Consider the following 25577-nt stretch of genomic DNA (forward strand, 5'->3'; position numbering starts at 1 on the left):
GCGAAGGAGTGCAGGTGCGGGGTGAAAGCATACAAGTGCAGTATGCATGTAAACAGAGCGAAGGAGTGCAGGTACGGGGTGAAAGCATACAAGTGCAGTGTACATGTAAACAGAGCGAAGGAGTGCAGGTGCGGGGTGAAAGCATACAAGTGCAGTGTACATGTAAACAAAGCGAAGGAGTGCAGGTGCGGGGTGAAAGCATACAAGTGCAGTGTACATGTAAACAGAGCAAAGGAGTACAGGTGCGGGGTGAAAGCATACAAGTGCAGTGTACATGTAAACAGAGCGAAGGAGTGCAGGTGCGGGGTGAAAGCATACAAGTGCAGTGTACATGTAAACAGAGCGAAGGAGTGCAGGTGCGGGGTGAAAGCATACAAGTGCAGTATACATGTAAACAGAGCGAAGGAGTGCAGGTGCGGGGTGAAAGCATACAAGTGCAATGTACATGTAAACAGAGCGAAGGAGTGCAGGTGCGGGGTGTGAGCATACAGATGCAGTGTGCATGTAAATGGATTCACGTTTTACAATTTGGGCATCTGTGCATTATGATAGTTTAGACTTTCACGGGGAACATAATCGGAGTTAGACTTCAGCTGCCTTACAATGTCTCGGAACTTATCATTGTTTTGCTTGCATCATCGAAGCTGATTTGTATGAGAAGACACGTCGCGTAATGCGACAGGATCTATAAACTCACTTCTGCAGGCGACAGAGCAATTACGATGTTCGCTATGCCTCATATGATAAAACTAATTGCTGAAGCAAAATGGGGTACCTGAATAACATGTTTATATAAACACAGAAAAGTGCCCCGCACCATAGTGTCGTCGTCAGACATCATAACCTATACTAGCGCTACGGAATAAACCTTGGTTCGAATCCTCATATGGGAGGAATCTCCTCATTAATTTCGGCCAATGAGTGGAACTAAGGGCTGCAGAGTATCGTGATGAATTTTTGAGATATGGCAGAACGCGATACCCATCCGTTAGCTAACATCAGATAGAGGACTGAGGGGATCGTAATAACCACAATTCTGTATCGTACTGGTTGGATTATCGTTCACTTCACCTGAGTCGCATTTGGACGGGTATCTAGCAGTCGGCTGCTCAGCACGAACATTATTGGGCTCCTTAGATGCTCATTATTTATGCAAGATAATGGAAAGAAAAACAATACATAATCAACTGGCGTACATAGAATTATTAATAATAATACTCAAAGCACGGACTTGAAATTTGCTGTGACTGTGTTGCAAATTGAGTAATTTTGTGCATTTGAGACAATTAAAAGTATTGAGTTAGTACTCGTATATAACTGTTTCGAATACATACACATTAATCCCTTTCTCTCTAAACACACCTACAATCGGTTTCCATGTCTTCCACAATATGAAGCAGCTATCAATTTAATGCTTTGACATATTGCCTATATCTAATTCTACGGCCTTCAATAGTATAGTATGCAATATTCATTGCATTGCCAGTATTAAACTTAAAAATAGGGTAAAACATTGACACAAAACTCGCTTATACTGAGTTTAACACATTCATAGAATTTGTTTTATTTTCTGACTGTAAAGATAATATATTTACATATTTTAATGAACATAAAGAGATAAATGACAATGCATGTCAGAGGAAGAATAATTGGTTATATCCATCTGAAGTAAATATGTAGCTAGTCGGCGATGTATGCCATGGAGGGGGAAAGGAACTGGCCTACCACATTATATCCTGGCCTAGTTGCCTCATAAGTAGTGTATTCTTAGTATCACGTGAGCGGACAGTTGACTAAACAACAACAAAGAGATGAGATGCAATTAATAATTGTACAAAATATAAAGCCGAACGTGACACAAATCGGATGGATGGGTGTCAGTGCGATATGTAATGAACAGAAAAGTGGCTACAGCCAAAATAAAACAGCTATAATGTTGTGAATATGATTTCGTAAATACTTCAAGAAATATTTAAGTGCTTCTCAGCTGTCAATAAATTTGAAAAATATATATTATTTTAAATAACGTAACCAAGAGAATAGCTGCTCAGACTCCCAATTTTTGCACGGGGATAGGTGTAGTTACTACAGATATCGCACCAGACATTTACTAGCCTACTCGAATGTGTGAACATACATGGTCACTGAAAAGTGCTCTTATTGAAACTTTTTCCCACAGACAGTTCATTTCAATGGATTCTTGTCAGAATGCGTTCGCATATGCCTACTGAGAGCACCCGATTCTACAAAACTTTTCCCACATACATCGCATTTGAATGGCCTCTCGCCAGAATGTCTACGTACATGAATTTTGAGAGAACACGAGTGTGCAAAACACATACCACAAACATCGCATTTGAATGGCTTCTCGCCAGAATGTGTACGTACATGCATTGTGAGAGTCCCTGAACGAGAAAAACATTTCTTACACACATTGCATTTAAATGGCTTCTCGCCAGAATGTTTACGTATATGCATTGTGAGACTACTTGAATGAGCAAACGATTTCTGACAAACATTGCATTTGAATGGTTTCTCGCCAGAATGTGTACGTACATGCCTCTTGAGAGAACCACTTTGTACAAAAGACAACCCACAAACATCGCATTTGAATGGCTTCTCACCAGAATGTGTACGTACATGTCTCTTAAGAGAAACGAACTGCACAAAACATAAACCACAAACATCGCATTCAAAAGGCTTCTCACCAGAATGTGTACGTAAATGAGTTTTGAGAGAACCCAATTGTACAAAACATTTCCCACAAACATCGCATTTGAATGGCTTCTCGCCAGAATGTGTACGTGCATGCACTTTGAGAATACACGAGTGTGCGAAACATTTCTCACAAACATCGCATTTGAATGGCTTCTCGGAAGAATGTGTACGGCTGTGTACTGCGAGAGAAGCTGAGTGTGCAAAACCTTTCCCACAAATATCGCATTTTAATGGCTTCTCTCCAGAATGTATTCGAGCATGGACTTTAAGATAAATCCGACGTACAAAAAATTTTCTACATACCTTACATTTAAATGGCTTCTTGCCAGAATGAGTAAGTGAATGCTGCTTAAGATAGTCGGAGCGTCCAAAACATTTCCCACAAACACTGCATTTGAATGGCTTCTCGCCTGTGTGCGTACGCATATGAAATTTCAGATGTTCTAATCGTCTATAATTCTTCCCACAGGTATGACATTCAAATCTCCTTTCGGCGGTTTGGGTATGCAAATGCTCTTTCTGGCTTTGGAGAGTCTGTAACATCTTTCTTCCAAAGAATTGATTACAGAGCTGCAGTTGAGGTGCACTATCTATGACAGGATTCTCTGAGAGACCATTTTCAGTTCTTGTGCAGTACATCTGTGGCACACTACGTCCCTCAGTGTTCAAAGAGCTGTAAGCAGAAGATGCCTTTAGTGGAAGTTATGGCCATCACTATAAGAAACGCTATCAGCAAGGTCACTAAAGTTGTGAACTGTCGTAAAATGCAAAACTATGAAAAAAAATTAGGGATTAAGCAAGAAAGATCAGATTAACAATATTGTACAGCTCCGATGTCATAAGTGAGATTGTTTGATTAAAGTCAAATATAGATATGTGGAAGTAATTCGAGAGGCAGCATGAATACGTGATTTTAGAAAGCTCAAAAACTTAATCTCAAGCAGCTCATGAAAATTACACTTATGACAACTACGAACAAGCTATATATGGCGGAATATATCGAATAGTAACTGCTAATGGTGTGGAATCTTGGTACGCAGCCTAAAGGCTAGATGGGAGGCTTTCGACACTGGTAACTTCGATTTGACTACTGGTGGGTCCAAGGAGACAAAGACTATTTTACATGTTACTGGTGTTCCAAAATTCCTCATTTAATGGGAGTAAAATATCTTTAATGCTTCAAAGTAGGCACTAGATATCTTAAAAGTAGACAGGAAAAACGCTTTGAAATCCGAAAGTCGATAGAAGAAAGCAGGTTCATGTAAGGTTACCATAATAGATATGAAAACACAAAACACATAATATAAAGGGAACTAAATGAACCTATTAATAATTATATATAATAATAAATTTTCAGTCAAATACACTTTTCAATTTGTGAGGTCAGATAATCTGTTACATCACAATATTTAGTACAAAGTCACTAATATTTTCGACTTTAAAAAGTCATCTTCAGGTGCATGAGATGCAAACAATATTTAAAATTAGGTGATAAGTTGATATAGCAATTAATAACATGGTAAGTAATGCACGTACTGGCATTTACAATTATAGAAATTTCGTGCCTCTTGAGGTAAACTGTACATGGTAAAGCTGAACACTGATGCTAGATTTTCGTGTGTATATAAGACAAGGAGAAGGCACGGCATGATATTAACCTTATACAATTAAAGGCTAAGTATTCTCATTAGAGTGTATCATTAAAATTAATTTTGTACAGTTTGATATTAACTATGTTAAAATGTTAATTATAATGTATAAATTTAAAAGAGATGGAGAAGCTGTGATGCAAATGCTGTTGGTGGGAGAGCACGCTGTCTAATTCGTCATGGTGAATGCCATAGTTGTATAGTTGTTCAGTTGTTTGCATCCAGACAAGGGGGCGTGTTTCACCCGACGTTACATGTTTTAGACTGTTCAAATTAAATGAACCTAGTTGTGTTGGATAAATAACTGAAAAAAATAACCAACGTCCTAAAATTATGATATAAAATGAGGATCCTACTTTTTCTTAAAAATACAATGACAATGATCTCAATAATCGGCATTACAATAAATCATTATTGGTAACATTATTTCAACATTGAAATGAGTGCCACTTGTTCGACGAGATAAGTTTGTACTCCGAAGATCATTCAACATACACGGAGGTCAAAACATTCTTTAAAAAGTCCAATTCCAACTACAATAAATAATATGTCTGGAAGCTCACCAACTTTTTCACTTACAAGAACGGCTCACAATGTGCTAATGGATTTTCACGATTGTGTCCCCTTATAGTCCTTTTAAAATAAGAAGCCTCCCTACAAATTTCGACATCCAAAGGGGCCCAGTTTTACATATTTTATTTTTGCAAAATCTTCAATCCAGAACTTACTCGAATATTATTTCTATTACTCAATGAACAACTATCTGACTTAAATAACATGTTATTTAAGGGGAGAGGATGGTATTTTTTGGTGAAAAATGAGCAAATTAAAAAAAAAATCTTTAAAATACCCTGTGATATGTGTGGAATGCATAGCATAATATTTTGTGGGTATTTGATGTTGAAACGCCATTTTTAAACTTCCTGCGCTATGGATTTTTAAATCACTCGCCCCCTTTTATCGGTTTACGGTAACAATTTTTTTGCTACATTGCCAGACAAAAATTCATATAACTTCTGAACTATTAAAAATACATGGATGAAATTTAGAACACACATTCTTTATATTATTGGGAAACTTTCCTCTCTAACAGAATTTTGTTAATTGATTTAATTTTAAAACTACATCCGTTTGTTTGCAAGAATGGAAATCAGAAAAGTGTTATTAAATTTTAATTGTTTGTTTTACAAAGGTAGGGACAAATATCAAAATTCTGTTACAGACAGTTTGTAGAGCATGCTTTTTCAAGTACATTGCAAAAAACTGGATGAATCTACCTTTAAAAATGGTTTAGATATATCGGTTTTAGTAAAGTCCTGCATTACATATATTTTTTCAAATCTGGGCCCCCAAATAATTTTTTTTTCCAAAATATTTATTTTTGGTTGAGTTGCTACAGATATGAGCTCTACATACAAAAAATTAATACTCTACACCAAATAGGAAAAAAGTTTAAATAATACCATCCTCTCCCCTTAAGTTGGCCAATAGAATTTCCCCTTACTATACCATGCATCCCCCTCCACTTACACCATTACATTGTCTTCTCGTATGTCGATGTATTCAGTCAACATCACACATTCGTCTATGAAGTGCCACACATCTCCATGTGATTATTTTCTGTAAGTTATACTATACTTTACTTATTAGATAACAGTTCATCCATTTTTATTTTTATTTTTCATTTCACTAAATTTCTTTTATTAAATTTTTTCAAATATTCAAAATGCGTCGTGATGACTGCATCACAAACATTACCCTTTTTAACTTTATAACTTTACGCATCCACATCAAATACTGTAACTTTTGAAGATTAATATTTCAACATATGTTATGTGTCAATTTTTAACATATTGTCTTTGTAAGATTATTAATTTCTTACATGTAAAGTATTGAATCCTAATTTATAAATAATTGTATATCAAAACTGTATGTTTTTCTAGCAATTCTGTGTTTGAGCCATTTGCCATCGTTTTTAACCAATATTTATCGTCATTCTTATGTATGTTATAAGATCACGTTATATTTTCACACTGTTCATGTTTTTCTGTTCATACAATTGATAAATGTATTTCTTTTAGACCTGATGATGCCACACACAGTGAAAGCGCTTATCATATTTCACTTATTAAGTATGACTTAATGTATTTATTTCTATAAGCAATAGGCCTATTAAATTGTGACAGCTACTAAAGGATTTCATTAATTTTATTAATTATTATATTATTAACTCTGTATATGTATATCATGAATCACTACATAACAAATGTTGTTAGTTGTAAAGCTTAGCATTAATTGGCTGTACACTTGAAAACTCTATGTCCGCCTTTTACGAACAGTGAGTTTTGCAAGTTCATTGTTGGCATGGGTCACAAGAGGCCTGTTTTCCTGTTACTTGGGCACATGTGGCAGTGTCCACTTTTCCTTCCATTTCCAGCTGATATAGCTGCTAATGCAGCGTTCATACTATGTCGTGTGTGCCAAATGCTTCCACACAAACACGCTCTGGCTTTCTCAGTGCTACTGTTCTAGATCTCTTGGTGATGCAGGAACGTACCAACTGGTCACCAAGTTCAAGCTTTTGCTTCATTTTCCAATCATGAGTACTGAGAAAGTCCACACAACTGACGTCATCTATGTTGCAGAACAATAATACAGACCACCTCACAAGTTGTGGACTCTCTAGCTATCTTTTCCACAGAAGCCAGTGGTTTTGTTATAGTCGCATATTATTTTTGGCTTGAATTTGTTTTCTTCCTTTGAACAAGATTGTCATGATGCTGTGATGAAAGGAGAACAACACAGTTTTTTTTTCTTTGGATATAAGAAGTCATCCGAATCATCATGACACCCACAAACGGACTTCTCTTCCTTTCCGTATTTTGAACAGTTTGGGAACAATAGCTTTGTTATTCCTGATGGTGCCAGTGAGGCTTAAGTTTTTTGCTAGAAGAGTGTCTGTCAAATGAAGGGTCCAGGGGAAGAACATGCTAAATCACATTTTACTGTTTTTACAGGAGAGCAAGTTTAAAGTTTCAAGGTCCATTACATTCTATTGTCTCTGAGTTATCATTTTTCAAATATTTCTGTCTTAATCAAGTTTTTAGTCTGTACAATTAAACCGCTGAAATCTCTATTGCCCGAGGTAATTACATGGCATCCAAAACAAAAAAATTGATAAAATTGGACTTAGCACGTTTTTCCCCTGGACCCTTCAAATTATAGCTCGTAAAGAAGTGTGTTGTAGCCCTTCGTCCTGTTCCATAGAGAGCTAATGTTACATCTTAGACAATTCTCATTCTTTGGTTCTTTTCTCTTCTCTGGAGATTCATCCGTTTTCCTCCTGTCTATACTTGCATGTTATGAGTATGATATGTATTTGCATCTGCACACATCCAGATTTTTATACCATTGAGAAATGTGGCAATATAAAATTCTTCAACAATGTTATTGATTTTTCCATTGTTAATCGGTTTTAAAATTTGTAAGGCTTGTGACATTTTCTGAAGTTCATAGTTATTCTCCATTAAATGAGATGCAAATTTGGATCTATTTCTTCTATGACAAAAATCTGCTTTATGTTCCGAATATAATTTCTTTTGATCTGGTCAATATATTTAAGTGTACAATTCTTGCAATGCAACATATATACTTCTCCACTAGCATATTTATTAGATGTATGAATATTGTCAGGAATAACATTATTAAGTTCCTTACAAGTTTTGAAAGTTACCTTTACATTTTACTTCTTTAAAAAATTATGTAACTTATAAGAAACATTATTATAAAAAGTAATTACATTCCAATATTTTGCTTTTTTATTGTCTACTATAGAAGCGAGTGTGGTGTCTGAATTTTTACATAAAAAGGATTTGTGAAGGAGTCTATCATTTTTTTATTGAAACAATTTTCTATGGCAAGGTTTACTATGTATTTATATTCTTGTGTAAAGTTTTTGTTAAAAAATACAAGTTTTAATAATGTGTCAATTAAAAATGTGAAGGTACTAAATTTATGAGACTGAGGATGATTAGATTGGTTGTGGATAGTATGGGTGGTGCTTGTAGATTTTCTGAAATATCATAATCAAAGCGATTAGACTTTCTAATAATTTTTAAATCTAGAAATTTAATTGATTTGTTAATTACAAATTCAAGTTAGGATGTATATATTAAAGGAATGTAAGATTTCTTGTTGCGTGTCAGTATGGCTTCCAAAAACTATCAAGGTATTGTCAACATATCTGTTGTAAGAAATTCTATTGTGTTTAGAAGAAAGGTTTTTATGATGTGATTATCTTCCAAATTTTGCAAAAATACACCGGCTAGAAAGCCTGAGAGAGGATCTTCCATTGCTACTCTTTCAGTTTTTCGAAAATATTTATTATCGAAGTAGATATAATTTTGTTTTGAGCAAAGAGAAATCAAATTCATTAATTGATCTATAATTTCGTTATCTGTTTTGAATTTTCGTACTTTTTCAGATAGAGTTTCATTGAGCGGGATATTAGTATGAAGAATTTCAATATCTAAGAAAGTGAGTTCAGCAATCTTATTAATTTTTAGTTGCAATCTCTCTATTAGATGTTAAGAATTAGTTAAAAAGAATTTGTTATCCATTCGTAAAACTTTTCAAAGATATTTCAACAGGAATCTATTAATTTTATGATTAGGAGAATTTAAGCTATTGACAACAGGACGCATGGATACATTCTTTTTGTGAGTTTTTGGTAGAAACTTCAAAACCGATATACTAGGATTCTTTAGGATCATTTATGTAGATCTTTTTCATTTATAACATCAGGGGCAGATTTGATGGCAGACTTCACTGATTTTTTAAGTTTTTCAATGGGGTTGGATTTAATTTCTTTTATATTATTCAATGCAATGAATTCATTAGTTGTATTAATATAATCTGATTTATTCATAATTACTATTGCATTACCCTTGTCTGCTTTGATGTGAATTAACTTGTTTTATTTAAGTTAATAGCCAAGATTTTAACCTTTTGGCAAATTAATTTAGCATCATTAAATTGTTGTTTAGTATTAGAATTACTTTGATATTCTTCAATAATCTCAGATGTATGATATCGTAAGTAATCTTTACAATTGTGTTCCCAATTCTGAATAATTTTTCAGTTATTATTAACAGACTGTCAATAGTATTGTTCAAGTGATGTGCAGGGTAATTATATTTATAACCTTTAAAAAGGATATCCAATTCATCTGTGGAAAGCATAGTATTAGTAACGTTGAGAGTTCTTTGTGTTGTGTTATGAATATGTTCGTTGTGAGAAGCAGATTTCTGTTTTAACAGGTTTTCCAGGTTTGTTTTTTTTTTTTTATAAATATACTGGCCAGACCAAAAGAAATTATGGAAAAATATATAATGGACTGAACAAAGCAATTAGAGAGACTGTAGTAGGAACATGAACAGATGATTGGTATGGGTTCGTAATTTGATAAGAGTACACTGGATAAGATTTACAAAGTATAAGCAAAAATCAGGAGAGAAAGATGAATAGAAGACGTTGGAATAGAAAGATCAGAAAGAAATGCTAAAGAAGCAGTGTCAACAGTGGCAGTATTAGTGATACAGTGTTTGTGTTGGTGATCTTAGTAACAGTGGTGGTATTTTAATTTGACTTAAGTCTTTTCAATATCAAAATATCTTAAGTCTTTCATATCAATAACAATCGCATATCAGTACATCTACCGATCTTTATACAGCAGACTGCCACATCGACACTCCCAATTGTGAGTCTTCTCGATTTTGTGTGCTTCCTATATATTAGGTTGGTACATAAGTTCGTAGAATTTTTGTTTCGCGTGTTAGTACTCAGGTTGCTTTGGGTTTATTTATTAATTGTCGCTTTTTATTTGAAGTTCAATTACTGGGTTTCAGTTTACATACTGAAGTTTTTATTTTTGCAAATAGTGAGTGGATCCGTGGACGCAAGAAAATGGAGTCTCAAGTGGAGAAAGTGAAACATTTCCGACATATTCTTCTTTTTGAGTTTAAAAATAGGGCGAAAGCACCCAGAAACATTAGCGCCATGAGTGGGGACAATGCTAACAGAACAAAAGGGTTTTCTCCTTTTAAGGACGGTCGTTTTGAGATCAGCAACTCTCCACATTCAGGAAGACATTCGGGATTCCATGAAGACCGTTTAAACACATTAATCCACAATGATCCATGTCAGTGTATCCGAGAACTGGCAAATGTGATGAACTGTGAACATTCCACAATCTTGCAACATTTGCATTCAACAGGCAAGGTACAAAAACCAGGTGTATAGTTGCCGTATGCTCTAAGCCAAAACCACAAAAATTAGCGGGTGGCCAAATGTGCAGTGGCCATATGTGCATCTTTGCTTGCTCGTCATCGATTCGCTCGTGAACAACATCGAACATTCCTATCCAATATCGTTACTGGTGACGAGAAATGATGTCTTTATGCTAACATAAGGAAAAGACAGGAATGGTTGAGCCCCAACAAAAAAGCAACTCCCCGTACCAAGGCAGTGTGCATCCACAAAAGATAATATTATGCATCTGGTGGAATTGCAAGAGTGTCCTGCACTACGAACTACTTCCCCAAGGTGTAACAATGACTTTCGAAATTAATTGCTACCAATTGAGAAGTCTTGCACATGCAATCCAAGAAAAACGGCCAACAAGACTTCGTGAAGTGATGCTACTCCACGAGAACGCCAGCCCGCACTCTGCTAACCTGACACAAAACATCCAAGAGCTGGGTTGGGAAGTCATTCCGCACCCACCTTATTCATCTGATCTTGCCCTCTCAGATTTTCACCTTTTTTGCTCTCTATCGAACAACCTTCAAGGAACTTCCTTTCCGGATGAAAATAAGCTGGGAACATGGCTTGACGACTTCTTTAATTCAAACCCACGCGATTTCTACACGCGTCGAATCGGAAAACTACTGCACGTTGGCAGACTGTTGTAAATAGTGAAGGAGAATATATTGCTGATGATTTTTTAGTTCGTTATTTAACGAGGCTGTATCAACTACTAGGTTATTTAGCGTCGATAAGACTGGTGATAACGAGATTGTATTTGGCGAGATGATACCGAGGATTCGCCATAGATTATCCGTCATTCACTTTATGGTTGGGGAAAATCTCGGAAAAAACCCTACCAGATAATCAGCCCAAGTGGAGATCGAACCTGACCCGAGCGCAACTTGAGATCGGCAGGCAAATGCCTTAACCGACTGAGCCACGCCGGTGGCTTTGTTGATGATTAACTTCTCTCTTATGTGTATCTGATGTGTTTAATAAACTTATGAAAAAACACTACGAACTTAGGCACCAACCCAATACGACTCTCTATCCCGCATTGTTTTCATAATGTATTCCTCCTTCCATGCTTTCTGTAATCTACCATTTCTCACTCGCCCTGGTGCTTCCCATTAGTAGATAGACTTTTTAGTATGTTATTTTACAACGCTGTATCAACATCTTAGGTTATTTAGCGTCTGAATGAGATGAAGGTGATAATGCTTATGAAATGAGGCCGAGGTCCAACACAGAAAGTTACCCAGCATTTGCTCATATTGGGTTGAGGGAAAACCCCGGAAAAATCCTCAACCAGGTAACTTGCTCAGACCAGGATTCGAACCCGGGCCACCTGATTTTGCGGCCAGAGGCACTAACCGTTACTCCACAAGTGTGGACTAGTAGATGGTTTTTGGTCTTCTTCCAAACTAGTTCTTTTTGAATGGCCAAATCATTCACTGCCATGATACATTGCGAATTAATGTTGTAGGCGATAATATTAACGACACAACGAAAGAAATCACAGTGTGAAGACTCGCACACCACACTCACCTATCGGTCAGAATCTCATTCTCCTCTGCTGTAACTTCCAGTTTCAGCTCGTCCTTTACTGTGTCCAAGTCACGTAACTCTTCCTAAAATATGAAGAGGGAAAAGAACAGAAAAATGACGTATCTTTACACTTTGATTAAATCTATTTTCTTTCCATACGGTTACTAACAAATCCAACTGAGTCCAAGTAGAAATTTGAGTAAGAGAAGACAACACAGTCATGTGAAAGTCAAAATTTGTTCCATTTTGTGCTATTTGACGTGGAATGACGCTAATGCAAAATTCTCAAGTCTGATCCGAGGAAAATCTCCATGAGATTGTGGTACATAAGTTTCAGCACACTTCAGTTGCAATGTGCGGTGTGGATTGGTGAAAATAAATGAATTGATGAATACATTTTCCAGGGTCGTCTTATGGGGTAAAGGTACTTGCAAATTTTGCGAGAATAATTATCTCCATTATTGGAGCAAATACCGTAGCAAATGCGAGAATAATGCACTTCCAGCATGACAGCCTGCTGCCTCAATTTTTAGGGAAGTAAAGCATTATATATAGATACCCAGGCCGTTGGATGGTGGACCCTTTCCTTGGTCAGCTACATTTTCCGATTTGACTCCATTACAATATTGTTTGTGGGATTGTTTACAGTCATTGTATATAGTATGAGAGAGAACGTCAGAGAAGAGTTGGCACAACGTATCTTGCTAGCAGCTGACGAGATTTCTGACATATAACAGAAGATGGGGAACATAGCATGTACAGTGCAACTGTGTGAACTGATGAAGAAGATGGAGTCCTTCAAAACCGGCTTTAATACACATTTCTCAGGTGAGTAATAACGTGAATGTTCTGTAATGATTTTATAATACACCAAGTATCATTTTCGTAGATAACATAAGTCCTTAAACGTTAAAAATTTCCATGTTTATGATTAATATTCGGGGGGGGGGGGGGTGTAGCTGATTTAATTGTAAAAGTATGACATATGTTTATATGAGCTTTTTTCATCAGAATGTTGTCAGAAATCAGATTCTAGAATATAGCGCGATGTTCGTGAATCACCCTGTAGTGTGTGTAGCTTAAGCTTAGGGTACACTGGATAAAAGGTGAAATAATTTTACATTGTAGATATTAATATTAATGACTCAGGGCTCACTGATATAATAACTATCTGTAAGAAAAATAATAAAAAATTAATATTGAAAGAAGAACAGCAAGCAGACCTAAGGGATTAACATACCTCAGCCTTACATATCGGCGTAATAAAATCAGTTGGCATTGCAGTTTCCTCAAATTTAATATCTGATTTGAGATCATAGCTGTGGTCCATGCTTTCCGTCTTTATTCCGGCCACGTGGAGATCCAATAAATTCCCTTCCTGCAGAACACAGATACATAACGAATATGTACAATATAACAGCTTGTATGGATGTGATACCAAGTGCTACATGGTGCACTCTGGTCCTCACACTGGGTTGATTGCTAATTACGGCGCATGCGAAATACAGAATAAAGAAAGTAGTGAACAGTAAAATAAGAAAAAGACATTAACAGCAACATACGGCAGAAAAAAGAGGTGAGGAATATATCGTCATTATGTGTCTGAAATAGTGCTGATAAGTAAATGAAGGGTAAAAAAATCACTGTACTTTGTACATAGTTTCTCTGTATCTCTAGATACCCATACCAACTGAAAGAAGAAAAATGTGGTGTTTCTAACACTGGGAACCTAATCATTCTAGTACAATATGATTTACAGAATAATTCAGTGCTAGGTGATCCATGACGAAGACTTTAAAGACTCTCATTAAGACGTGATCAAGACCTGGAGATGTGTCAACAGTAATTCTACAAATAGCCAGCAAGACTTCCATTTCTCATATGACGAGAGGACAGGAATCATCAATCAAATACGAGTCTATCGGAATAAAATAAGGTGTTAGGATAGTTATTTCTGGTGCAGTCGTTCCTAGTTTAGTAGAGGTTGTGGAAATGATCTTCTAATTCCGTGGTAGGAATATCACATTGCAGTCCCTCATTGCCAAGTACGCGATGGACAGCCTTACCTCACTCATTATAAAATTGAAATCGTGTCATTTGGTAAAGGAATTTGAAAATGTCATCCATACAGAGACAATGGCAAATATGGATTTTGGTATTTTGCACTAACTTAATAGTTACTTAATACTGATAAATGTATTTTGTTTACGTGGATAAAAGTGGCTTTCATATGCTATATTGAACTAGTTTATGTTATGGTATTGACGTTACAAAATGTGACGATTGTAGTGGGACTCCATTTTCGTGTTGCGAATATTATTATTTATTTTCCATATTTTATGTGGTATGCGTATATGGGGTAGCTATAAAATGATTTCGTATCTTATTTTGTGATGTTAGTTTACATACCTTTTAAGCTTTCGTTGTTCTGCTAACGTCTTGTGTAATTACGTTGCTTGCTGTTGTATGTTCGTTACGTAGAGTTGTGTACAGGAAATGACAGTTCTGTTTCTAATGGTGGAAAGTGTCAGTAGGGATTGAATGTGATAACATCAGTTGTCGTCATATTGCAGGTGTGGTAACATAGGCTTAGAACGCTAAATTATTTAACCCTCAAACGGAGTTGTGACTGTTTTATAACATAAGTGGAGTTGTGGGGTCAAAAACGATATCACTACAAAACGAGTTAAAATAATAATTTTGTTTACTTTTTAAGATGATGTAATAGGAATTTCAATTATTATTAAGTTTGTTTACATAATTTAAGGACATATAACTAATATGAGTACAATATAATTATTAGTAATTTGTGCAAAACTTTGAAAAACAATAGATCATAACATAATACAACACCGAAAGTCTGTACGACAATTTTGAGTTAATTTAAAATTATTGTAAAAGATAAAGTTCCATTTTATGATATTTTCTTCATAACGATCACATTAAAATGTAGTAGTCACAATAAAAATGTCAGTCTGGTTGCATACTTTGCTGTCAAACTGGATTTCCTTTATTCTCCACACTCTCTACATGCAAGTGATCGGCAGACCTGGCAAACTGGACGGTCACAACTAACACAGTACTGGTTTGTCTTCTTCTCTTTTGAACGAGGACACAGCGCGCAACGTTTTTTTTTCGATTTCTCGCGTGTTTCTTCATTCTTTGGCAGAGGTTCCTTCAAAATCCTGGAAACAATCATTCTGAGTTCTTTTGGGAGTCGGTCATTTACAAGCCTTTCATGTAGGTATGGCTCTGTAAGTTGTCTTCCTAGTGTTTTCAGGAATTCAAAGCGGGAAATGGGTATATAGTCTTTGAATGATGTCTGTAATATATAAGAATTGACACCAGTAATATTCAGAATTGCATAGAAAATAGCCAGAGGCCATCTTCGGGTTCGTCCGCTGCTACTATATGTAATACACTTTTGGTCAAGGCTATCTACTCCCCCTTTTGTACTATTATAGAAGGAAATAATTTCAGGCTTGCCTGTCTCAGGATCTGTGTCTACTGAATGATGCATGCTAGAGAGCAAAATAACAGACTTTCCTTTCTTAGGCATGTAGGAAATTAATGTGCGTCTCATTTTGGAAACCATATTCAGTTGAGCCTACTTTACGTTTCCTGTCTGCCTGAAATTCTTGTGGAATGTCTTTCTTGTTTTTCCACATCGTCCCTACATAAGTTAGTTTACGATCTTTGAGTGATGGAACTAACTCCATGGAAGTGAAGTAATTGTCAGCTGTAACATTTCTGTTACTTCCACAAATAGGCTTCACTAATCTCAGTACTGATTGTGTTGGTTTCTGCAGCGTTTTTTTCTTGTGCTGTCAGACCTATCCCATCACTGTCTTTCCCAGCATATACAGGATGTTTAAAAAATACGGGGCATAATTTCAGGTATGTATTTCCCACATGTAGACAATCAAAATAGTTCATTACAACATGTGTCCGGAAATGCTTTATTTCCCAGTTATGGCCTTCACAACATTGAAATTCACCAGAACGTTTTTCTTTCCGCATGTCGTTGCCGTCAAAGGAGACATTAAGAGAGCTCTCTGACAGTTCATTCCGAGGCGAAGGTTACATTCAGTGTTGTGTAGGTGTTAGACTGTGCGACATGTATTCAAATCAAAAGCTGGCAGAGATACACTTCATGTACGGTAAGGCGGACGGCAATGCTGCGCTGGCTCGTCGTTTGTACCAGGAGAGGTACCCACAGCGACAATGTCCAGATCAGAAGACATTTGTACGTCTCCATTACCGTCTGTGCGAGTATGGAAAATTTAACTCTCCTGGTTTGGGAAGGGGACGACCAAGATCTACAACTCCAAAAGTACAGGAGGAGATTCTGGAGGCTGTGAACATGACTCCTTCTATCAGCACACGAAGGGTAGCGTTGCAAGTCAATGTTCCTCATACGACTGTCTGGAGACTGTTAAAAGAGTATCAATTGTATCCTTATCATTTGCAACGTGTACAGGGCCTGTCACCAGCAGATTACCCTGCACGAGTTCGGTTCTGTCAGTGGTTCTTGCAGCAGTGTGGTGTAAATCCGAACTTTCCTGCCTTAGTATTATTTACAGATGAAGCACAGTTCACACGAGATGGCATAACAAATTTCCACAATCAGCATGTATGGGCGTATGAAAACCCACGTGCAACTGTTCCATCTCATCACCAGGTGCGGTTCTTCCTCAACATGTGGGCCGGTATCATTGGTGATCGATTAGTTGGACCCCATGTACTTGTAAACAGACTTACGGGGCAGGCGTACACAAACTTCCTGGAAAACACCATACCTCATGTTTTAGAAGACACTCCACTGATCAATCGTCAACACATTCACTTCTTGCATGATGGCGCTTCTGCACACTTCAGTCATATGGCTCGCCGGTACTTGGATCGAAGGTTTCCTGATCGATGGATAGGTAGAGGTGGCCCAATTGCTTGGCCTCCACGCTCACCTGATCTGAACCCTCTCGATTTCTACTTGTGGGGCCATTTAAAATCATTGGTTTATTCGTCTCCGGTGCCTGATTTGGAATCCCTTCAGAATCGAATTGTGGCATGTTCTGAGGGCATACGCAATACTCCTGGAGTTTGGGATCGTGTTCGTAGGTCAATGAGACATCGATGTGAGGTCTGTATTCAAGCAGGAGGTGGACAGTTTGAACATCTTCTGTAATGACAACGCGACCTGTGGAAAGAAAAACGTTCCGGTGAATTTCAATGTTGTGAAGGCCTTAACTCGGAAATGAAGCATTTCCGGACACATGTTGTAATGAACTATTTTGATTGTCTACGTGTGGGAAATACATACCTGAAATTATGCCGCGTATCTTAAACACCCTGTATATATATCTATATTAGTGTTAGTATGAGACAAAATCATAATATTCAGCCCATATTTCTCCGGTTTACTAGCCATGTAAACCCTAAATTTGCAGCGGCCACGGAAACCTACTAGCATCTCATCTACACAGGCATAAGAACATATATTATAGCAAGCCTGAGAGTTTTCAACCATTTTGTGAAAAATATACAACACTGCTGCACATGGATCAATTTCCTTCCTTGTTGCTCGTGTTGCAAAATCATCAAAACGGAAGCAATATATCAAAATGTATGTTTGCCTGACAGAAAGAATGGCGTGGAAAATATCCCCTTCCAATACCATCAGTTGCAAACATGGACTCGAAACTTTCATGATTTGATTTGAAAACTGCTGTGTAATACAGGAACCCGAAAAGTGCCCTCAGCTCTACTGCATTAGTGCCTCTCAGTTCTGAACGAGTTGTATCAGAAAAATTTTCTCTGTAGGAACTAATTTTCTCATTTGTGTATAACAATTTCTGTAATCATGTCTTCTGTGAATAAACATTCCCATGCCTGTAAAGGATCGCACGAATTCCCTAAATTTTTAGCTTTTCCTTTCAGTGTAGGAACTTTCATTACAATATTGTGTGCTGGTGTTCTTCTGTTTCTATTAGATTCGATAGCCGACCATTTGCATGCATCTTACCGTAGAAATTCAATGAATCACCATTTGGTTGGTTTACATCTTCATCCACTCCATCCGAGTCGTAATCTTGTTCTGAATCCGTGTCATGTTCAGAATTACAGTCCGGATCATCTTCGTCCTCACACCCACTCGCATCACTGCCTTCACTTTCATCTACAACACTGTTTACAAAGTGTGGGAAACCCGAATCGAGCACAGATACACTTTTACGCGCAATAGTAGCCATACTCCACAATGAAAACTCGTTGGTTGTACATTGACAAGGTGCAGATACACAACTGAAGTTGTGGGGTCGAAAAGGATACCACTCAATATTTTAGCTATTACTGGAAATAAATAATGGTACCTGCTGGTCAACGACACAGCCAATGGATTAAGCTTGACAAAAGGAAAAGGTACACAAAATATTAAGAGAAAGAATGCAACGGTTAAGGAATGTCAGGGGTATGCAATTTGCCTGGTATCGAAAACGACTCCACAACTCCGTTTGAGGGTTGCCTGCTTTGCATATGTCGCCTTCTGTAATTAGGGCCTACGTTAGTTTCTGTTGTCGTTTCTTGGTCACGTACAACACTTGTGTAAAGAATGTGAGTAGTCAGTGGACCGTTTGAGTACGATTTCAATGTGATGGCGTCAGTTCTTTTCGTCATGTCTGCATTGGTAGTAACATTCCTTTACAACGCTGCTATTTTCTAGGATGAATACCTGGCGAATGTGTGCATTCCTCTAAGTTAGAACTCAGTTTAGGTTTGTGCATTAATCGAAAATTAGGGGCAAATTAAGGGTGTGTATTCGTATGTGCGAATAGATCGATAGTAGAATACGTTGTTATTTAGCGAGTGATGTTTGCATTTACTTCAGGAAAATGAAGACGTTAAGTTTTCGATATGTGAGGGTTTTCTCACAAGGTTATTATTTACAATTGTTTGTTTGTGATGATTTTCATGGTTTTTACGGCAGCGAATTTTGGTATCGTGTGTTGTGCAGTGGAGAGGAATGTCTTTCTTCTTAAGATATGACGTAATGCGTAACGAGTATATGACGTGTCGTTGGAGTTTTGCGATTGGATTCATCTTTAGTATAAGTTCCAAGCGTCTGGTTCGTAAGTGTTCGTGTAGCTTAATGGTTAAGGCTGTGGAACATAGAAGTAAAGGACGGCGGTTCGAGTTTCGCCTCCTGCAAGGTGAGTTAATATTTTAGGAGAAAAATTCGCTCCGGCGCCGGGGATCGAACCCGGGTCCTTGGTTCTACGTACAAAGCGCACTGCCCACTGAGCTACGCCGATTTCAATCCACAGTACCGGATCGGACTCTCCTCCTTCGATGTTTCCCTTTGTGGCCTGACTCCAAGTTAGGCATATAAATGTTGACGTGTATCCAATGTCAACTGCCGTTATACTAGGAGCGCACTCAGCTGAGTGACTTGTTGGCCGGGAATCCGTAGTTGACATTGGATACACGTCAACATATATATGCCTAACTTGGAGTCAGGCCTCAAAGGGAAACATCGAAGGAGGAAGGTTCGATCTGGTGCTGTGGATTGAATTCGGCGTAGCTCAGTGTCAGAGCGCTTGGTGCGTAGAACCAAGGACCCGGGTTCGATCTCCGGCGACGGAGCGAATGTCAATATTACAGAAAAATTCTGTAGGACAAATTAATATATCTATAAGGTAAGTTAAGTTATGTTAATGAACATGTATGTAATGCAGATATAAAATTAGATAGTAGAAATAAAGTAGCGGGGTGCAGAGAAAGGCGAGGAAAAATGAGAGTGTATAGTGCATGCTTTTTTACGCCATTTCGCCGCTATCCCTGTACGGAATCGCGCCCGTAATTTGACTTGTCTTATAGTTCTATCACATTTTATTTCGTTTTGGGGATTAGTGGACTGTTATTATTGTCGTTGAATATTAACTTTCTTTTCCCTAATTAATAATGTATTCTTGAAGGGTTTCTAGGCCCACAGAAAACATCTATAGCAGTACTAGCCAGGAATTGAATGCAATTGGCAACAGGGTCAATAAAAGTACCTGCACTTAATTAATGAGAACCAAACTGCAAAAACTGTAATGTCCTGAACCACAGACATTTCAATTCAGTGAACTTGGGGTCCATATCTAAAGTTCCTGTTTGGTATCCCTCTATATTCAGTCAAAATATTTTGATGTTTTTCATTATGATCCTCTATGTATGCACGTATGTACTACACAGGACAAATGTCATTGCTGGTATAAAGTTTACGAACCATTATGTCCACAGGGACATCATCATATACCACGCAGCAAATATCAGTCGACTTCGAACCCGATCATTTGTCAGTGTTTCATGGTGCGGACGTATTTGATATGGAATGCTGACACAAATGGTACTTCCTACTACTTTCCCTCCCTCACTACCTGCTACTACATATACTTGGACGTAAATACGATAGAAGAGCTATCTCACTTAGAATCATTCATATGTCCTCAGTAATATGTATGTTTGTGTGTATTTATAAATACGAACGTATGCATATGTTCACTTTTGTAAATATGAAGCACATATTATATCTGACTGTTCTTTTGCCCTCACAGGAGTCAAAATTTGAATATCAAGTTTAGTCTTGGAGTCCTGTGCGATAATGTGTTCTATATCATAAATATTTACAATATAGCATCCTTCCATAAAAATTCCGTTGTAACAATGGCGAATATAGTTTAATGTAAAACGTCACAAAACATGAGTATCAATATAGCGCAATGTTTCACAAAGAATCAATGATAACATGATAGGTTCATTTTTAATATAGTACAGATGCACAACAAAAGAAATTATTACAAATTATATAACATTCTGTACTTGTTATATCTAAATTATTATGTTTCTTTTTATTCACGAATGATTTCTCGAATAGATGTTGCTTCATCCTTGCAGTTTTTGCAATTATTTGAAGTACACTTTTTTATTTTGGATTTTTTCCCTTCAGTTATCCGTTCAAAAAAAGTGGAACACTTGCCAAACAGAGTACAAGCGTCATACCTCATACCACTTATGCCTCGCCAACACATTAACACGGTAATGCATATCAACTGTTCTTCAATAATACATACACTATCAAACAGTGTATTTCACTTTAATAATGCTTCTGTTCTAAATGGAAGTAATTGACTGCATTTATATTAACATCTATTTATATTGCATGTATATCACACACCTGACCAGCAAAGTGAAAAGGGGTATTGAATTTGGAACATCTGCTAATCTGAATTAATTACTAGAAATTACAATTAAATTATCTTATGTAGAGAAATTATACAAAAATGTGTATCGTTTCACGTATGTTTGTTGCGGTGGTGCTACTCTAGAGGTATCTCTGCCCTACTGCATGCATTTCAGAGATCTTCTCAGTTGTATTACAATTCAGCTTCTTTACCTTACAAACTATACCCGTTAAAAATAGAAGATATTAAAAAGTATGATGATTTATGAAGACCATTTTGATTGGAGGTTATTTTAAAAGTCAGTTTAAACCAGTACCCATTATCACCTCTACAAATACTACGATAGAGTATAAAACAAGCATGTAACATGAAAGAAAATATGACAAAAAATGACACTAGATTTGAAATTTCATAGACTAGGTCTATACTGAAAGTCTCCTAATATAAACTTAGAGATATACTCATAAAACTTCATGTAATATTCTACAATATTAAACATGTCGCACATAGAAATTATAACCAGTGACTCTCAATTTACCTCTGATAAGGGTTTCTTCTCAGCTGTATAGGTCTCATCACTCCACTGCACAGCCAAAGGGTCAACCTCAGGTTCTTTCTTGATTGCATCCATATCGACTATTAAAGCCATTTAAGTGTTGACATATCTGCAGAATGAAAGAGGTTACAATACGAGGTGCGTTTGAAAAGTTAGTGGCCTGACACACTGATGGCATTGAAAACGTGACAGCAATGTAGCGGATAAATTTCAAAACATGGATTCTATCCTTCCCCTCTGCCACCACAACACCTATCTTGCGTCTAGCTACATTCCCTCGAGACTCCTCCCCCTCTCGCTTTCTCAATCCTCATCTCGCTCCACACGAGACATGTGTCATCTCTCCCAACGAGCACAGAATGCTCGTTGATCTCTCCTGACACGAGATTTTAACATGGCGGCGAGATTTTAACACGATGGTAGTGGTAGCGGTAGTGGTAGGGGTAGGGATAGGAGTAGGAGTGGTGGTGGTGGTGGTGGGGGCGAGGGCAGTGGCAGAGGCAGAAGCAGCAGTACCAGGCGCGTCAGCTACTATGGCTATTTGCGCCTTTACCTAAAATTATTCATAAAACAAAGATACGAATAATACAATAATAATCAGAGTGTTAAAAGAAATAAAAAGCGTTGTCACAGTAAAATGAGGTACACAAATGTAGTATACACAAGGTGATTTGTAAAGAATCATAAAAGTGAGCAGTTCTACGACCCTAGGTAGTATTCAAAACGAACCGATAAAATAATAAAACTAAGGCCACCAGAGATAAATTGTGTATCAGATTTAAAAAACTATGAAGTTTTATAAAATATTCGGATGTATAAGGTCAGAAATGTCAACAATATAAAATCAAATATAAAACAACAAATCTAACCTCCACATGTAAATGGTCCCGAGAGTAAGTAAAACGGGTCAATAAAAAACTAAATCACCTTATCCAGTCCTGTATTCGATAAAAATCTCAGAACTGCATTTGTACAATTAAAATCATTTCCGAGAGCGTCACGTAGAGTCGGCAGAATTCCATACTACCGACAGAAACGGTCATATTTTCTGCAATGCAATAACGATGTTCCACCGTAAGAGCAACATGGTACATATCACACTCCGGATGAGGCAGGCCACATAGGAGATGTCCATGTGTCAGATGACAGTGGCCAATCCTCAACCGGGTGAGTAAAACCTCTCGTGTCGTGACGCTCTTGTGAACGAATCCCAAACTCGGACAGTATTCTTTACACTTCGTAATTTGTTTCCCTCTTGTGCAGACCATTCTCCGTCCCATTTTCACCATATTTTATATATCAAGTAGATTCGAATGTCCTGCAACCTCTCGCGCCAATACATCAGAGAGCCATTCAGTGCATCAGCCCTGGCTGCAGTATCCGTGGCCTCATTTCCTGAAATTCCTAAATGAACAGGAATCCATATTACTCCAATCTCATAATCAGCGCTAAGGAGAGTGTGGAACAGCTCCTGAGCTCTTAAAACAAGCGGATCATCACAATTAAAAAGACTGCAAGGACTGAATGGCACTTAAAGAGTCGAAACAGATAAGGAATCTGCCCTAAGGTTGTGTAATTAAAAACAATAAAGCTCTGTAAATAGTATAGAGTTCAGCGGTAAAAACGCTAGTATATTGGCTCAGTCCGTATTTAAATATCTCTCCATTTGTAACGAAGGAACAAACAACACAATCATTTATCCGGGATCCGTCAATAACAACTAAAGAATAATTTGGATATTGTGATAAAAGTTCACTAAAACGAAGTCTATAAACAAAAGCTGGTGTAAAATTCTTAAAACATCGGCTCAAACGTCCCAAAATCCACGGTGGAGTGGTGGTATACTCCAGTGTGCGAATTGATGGTAAATGGATGTTGAGCTCAGACAACAGTTCACGAAACAGCACACCTGCTGAGCGAAGTCTCCGTGGATTTTCACTGTATCGGCTGTAAAGAGACGAATGGTGAAAGGAAGCGTAAGAATTGTGCTCAGGATCCGAGCGGAGCATAACAATGTATGAGCACAACAAGATATTACGTCGCCGATACAGGGATTGTTCTCCTGCTTAGGCTCGCGATCCGACTAGTTCGGAAGACCTCTGTAGGAAGTCGTATCCCATGGTGATGGATAGTATCTAAAAGACGTAAGGTCCATTTATATGCTGAGCCATAAATAAAACAGCCATAATCCAGCTTTGATCGTATAAGATCTCTATAATGGCGTAAAAGCACTGTACGGTCTGTACCCCAGCGAAACCCTGACAAAAGGCGTAAAATGTTTAAGCATTTCTTGCAACGCCTTCTCAAATCACCTATATGAGCCTCCCACGTTAATTTCGCAGTGTCTGTATATTGCAACTCCACTCCATTAAGACGCAGTTCAGGATATGGATGCAGTCCACGATGGTTATAGAAGTGGTCACACTGCGTTTTTAGAGTGGAGAATTTAAACCCATTGCTAATAGCCCATTCTGATAGTACGTTGATGACCAGTTGCAACTGTCAAGTGATGGATATAAGATATCGCGAGCTGTAATATAAACTATGATCAACGTACAAGAGAGAATATATTCGATCAGCCACATAGTGGGCAATTCCTTGATCGCAATGCAGAAAAGAAAAACGCTTAGTACAGACCCCTGCGAAACGCAGTTTTCTTGGAGATGTTCGTTAGAAAGTGTGGTGCCTACTCGAACTCGGAAATATCGCTCTACAATGAACTTTGCAATAAATATTGGCAGACTGCCACGAAGTCCCCAATCATGCAGACTTTGCGGAATGCCATTTCGCCATGTGCTATCGTAAGCCTTTTCTAAATCAAAGAAGACTGCCACAAGTTGTTTCTTCTTGAGGAAAGAATCTCTAATGGCAGTCTCCAGCTGAACAAGATGGTCTGCAGCAGATATGTGCTTACGAAAACCACACTGGATATTAGATAATTTTTTTCCGACACGAGTACCCACATCAGTACTTTACTTATCATCTTTTCCACAACCTTACATACGCAGCTGGTGAGATATATTGGTCTGTAGCTTCCAGACAAACATGGATCCTTTCCCGGTTTCTGGACGGGGATAAGAATGGCGGAACGCCAAGAAGATGGAAATATCCCATCAGTTCAGATTCTGTTGTACACTGTCAACAGAAAGTATTTGCCAGCAGGTATGAGATGGCGAAGCATGCGGTTATGGATGTAATCAGGGTCCGGGGAGGTGTCAAGGGATGTGTCTAATGCCGCCTCCAGCGCCTCGGATGTGAAGAGTGTATTGTCATACTCTGTGTTATCTGATATTTTAAAGTTGAGGTTTCGTTTCTTCGCAGAATCTTTGATTTTTTAGAAATTCCGGGACATAATTATTTGAGCTGCTTATCTGTGTAAACGAGCTAGGGATTATTTCCGCAATTTCTATTGGACTGGTGGTCGTTACTCCGTTGTTCAGAATTCCCGGAATTCCCCATTACTCGACAGACTTTGTCCCATACGATGTTGGCTGGGACGTTGTTTTTCAATGAATTGACGTAGTTTCTCCTGGACGTCTTCTTAGCATCGCACACAGTGCAACGAGCTTTGGCTCGAAG

At 37.6% G+C, this 25577-nt stretch overlaps 1 protein-coding gene across 2 annotated transcripts in view; it reads right to left on the reverse strand.

The window, feature by feature from the left end:
* Window positions 1-806: 806 nt before the first annotated feature.
* Window positions 807-25577, reverse strand: part of LOC138693078 (zinc finger protein ZFP2-like) — a 151320-nt gene continuing 126549 nt past the window's right edge. For both annotated transcript variants that reach the window (XR_011330219.1, XM_069816664.1), the window contains 4 exons: window positions 21981-22107; window positions 13462-13599; window positions 12222-12304; window positions 807-3391 (listed from right to left, as the gene is read on the reverse strand). Coding sequence is in view for 1 of the 2 variants with exons in the window: in XM_069816664.1 (XP_069672765.1) it covers window positions 2185-3391; window positions 12222-12304; window positions 13462-13599; window positions 21981-22091 (1539 nt within the window). In the remaining variant the exon portion in view is untranslated. The remainder of the gene's footprint in view (window positions 3392-12221; window positions 12305-13461; window positions 13600-21980; window positions 22108-25577) is intronic.

The sequence above is a fragment of the Periplaneta americana genome, chromosome 17 (genome assembly GCF_040183065.1).
Source record: "Periplaneta americana isolate PAMFEO1 chromosome 17, P.americana_PAMFEO1_priV1, whole genome shotgun sequence".
NCBI lineage: Eukaryota > Metazoa > Arthropoda > Insecta > Blattodea > Blattidae > Periplaneta > Periplaneta americana.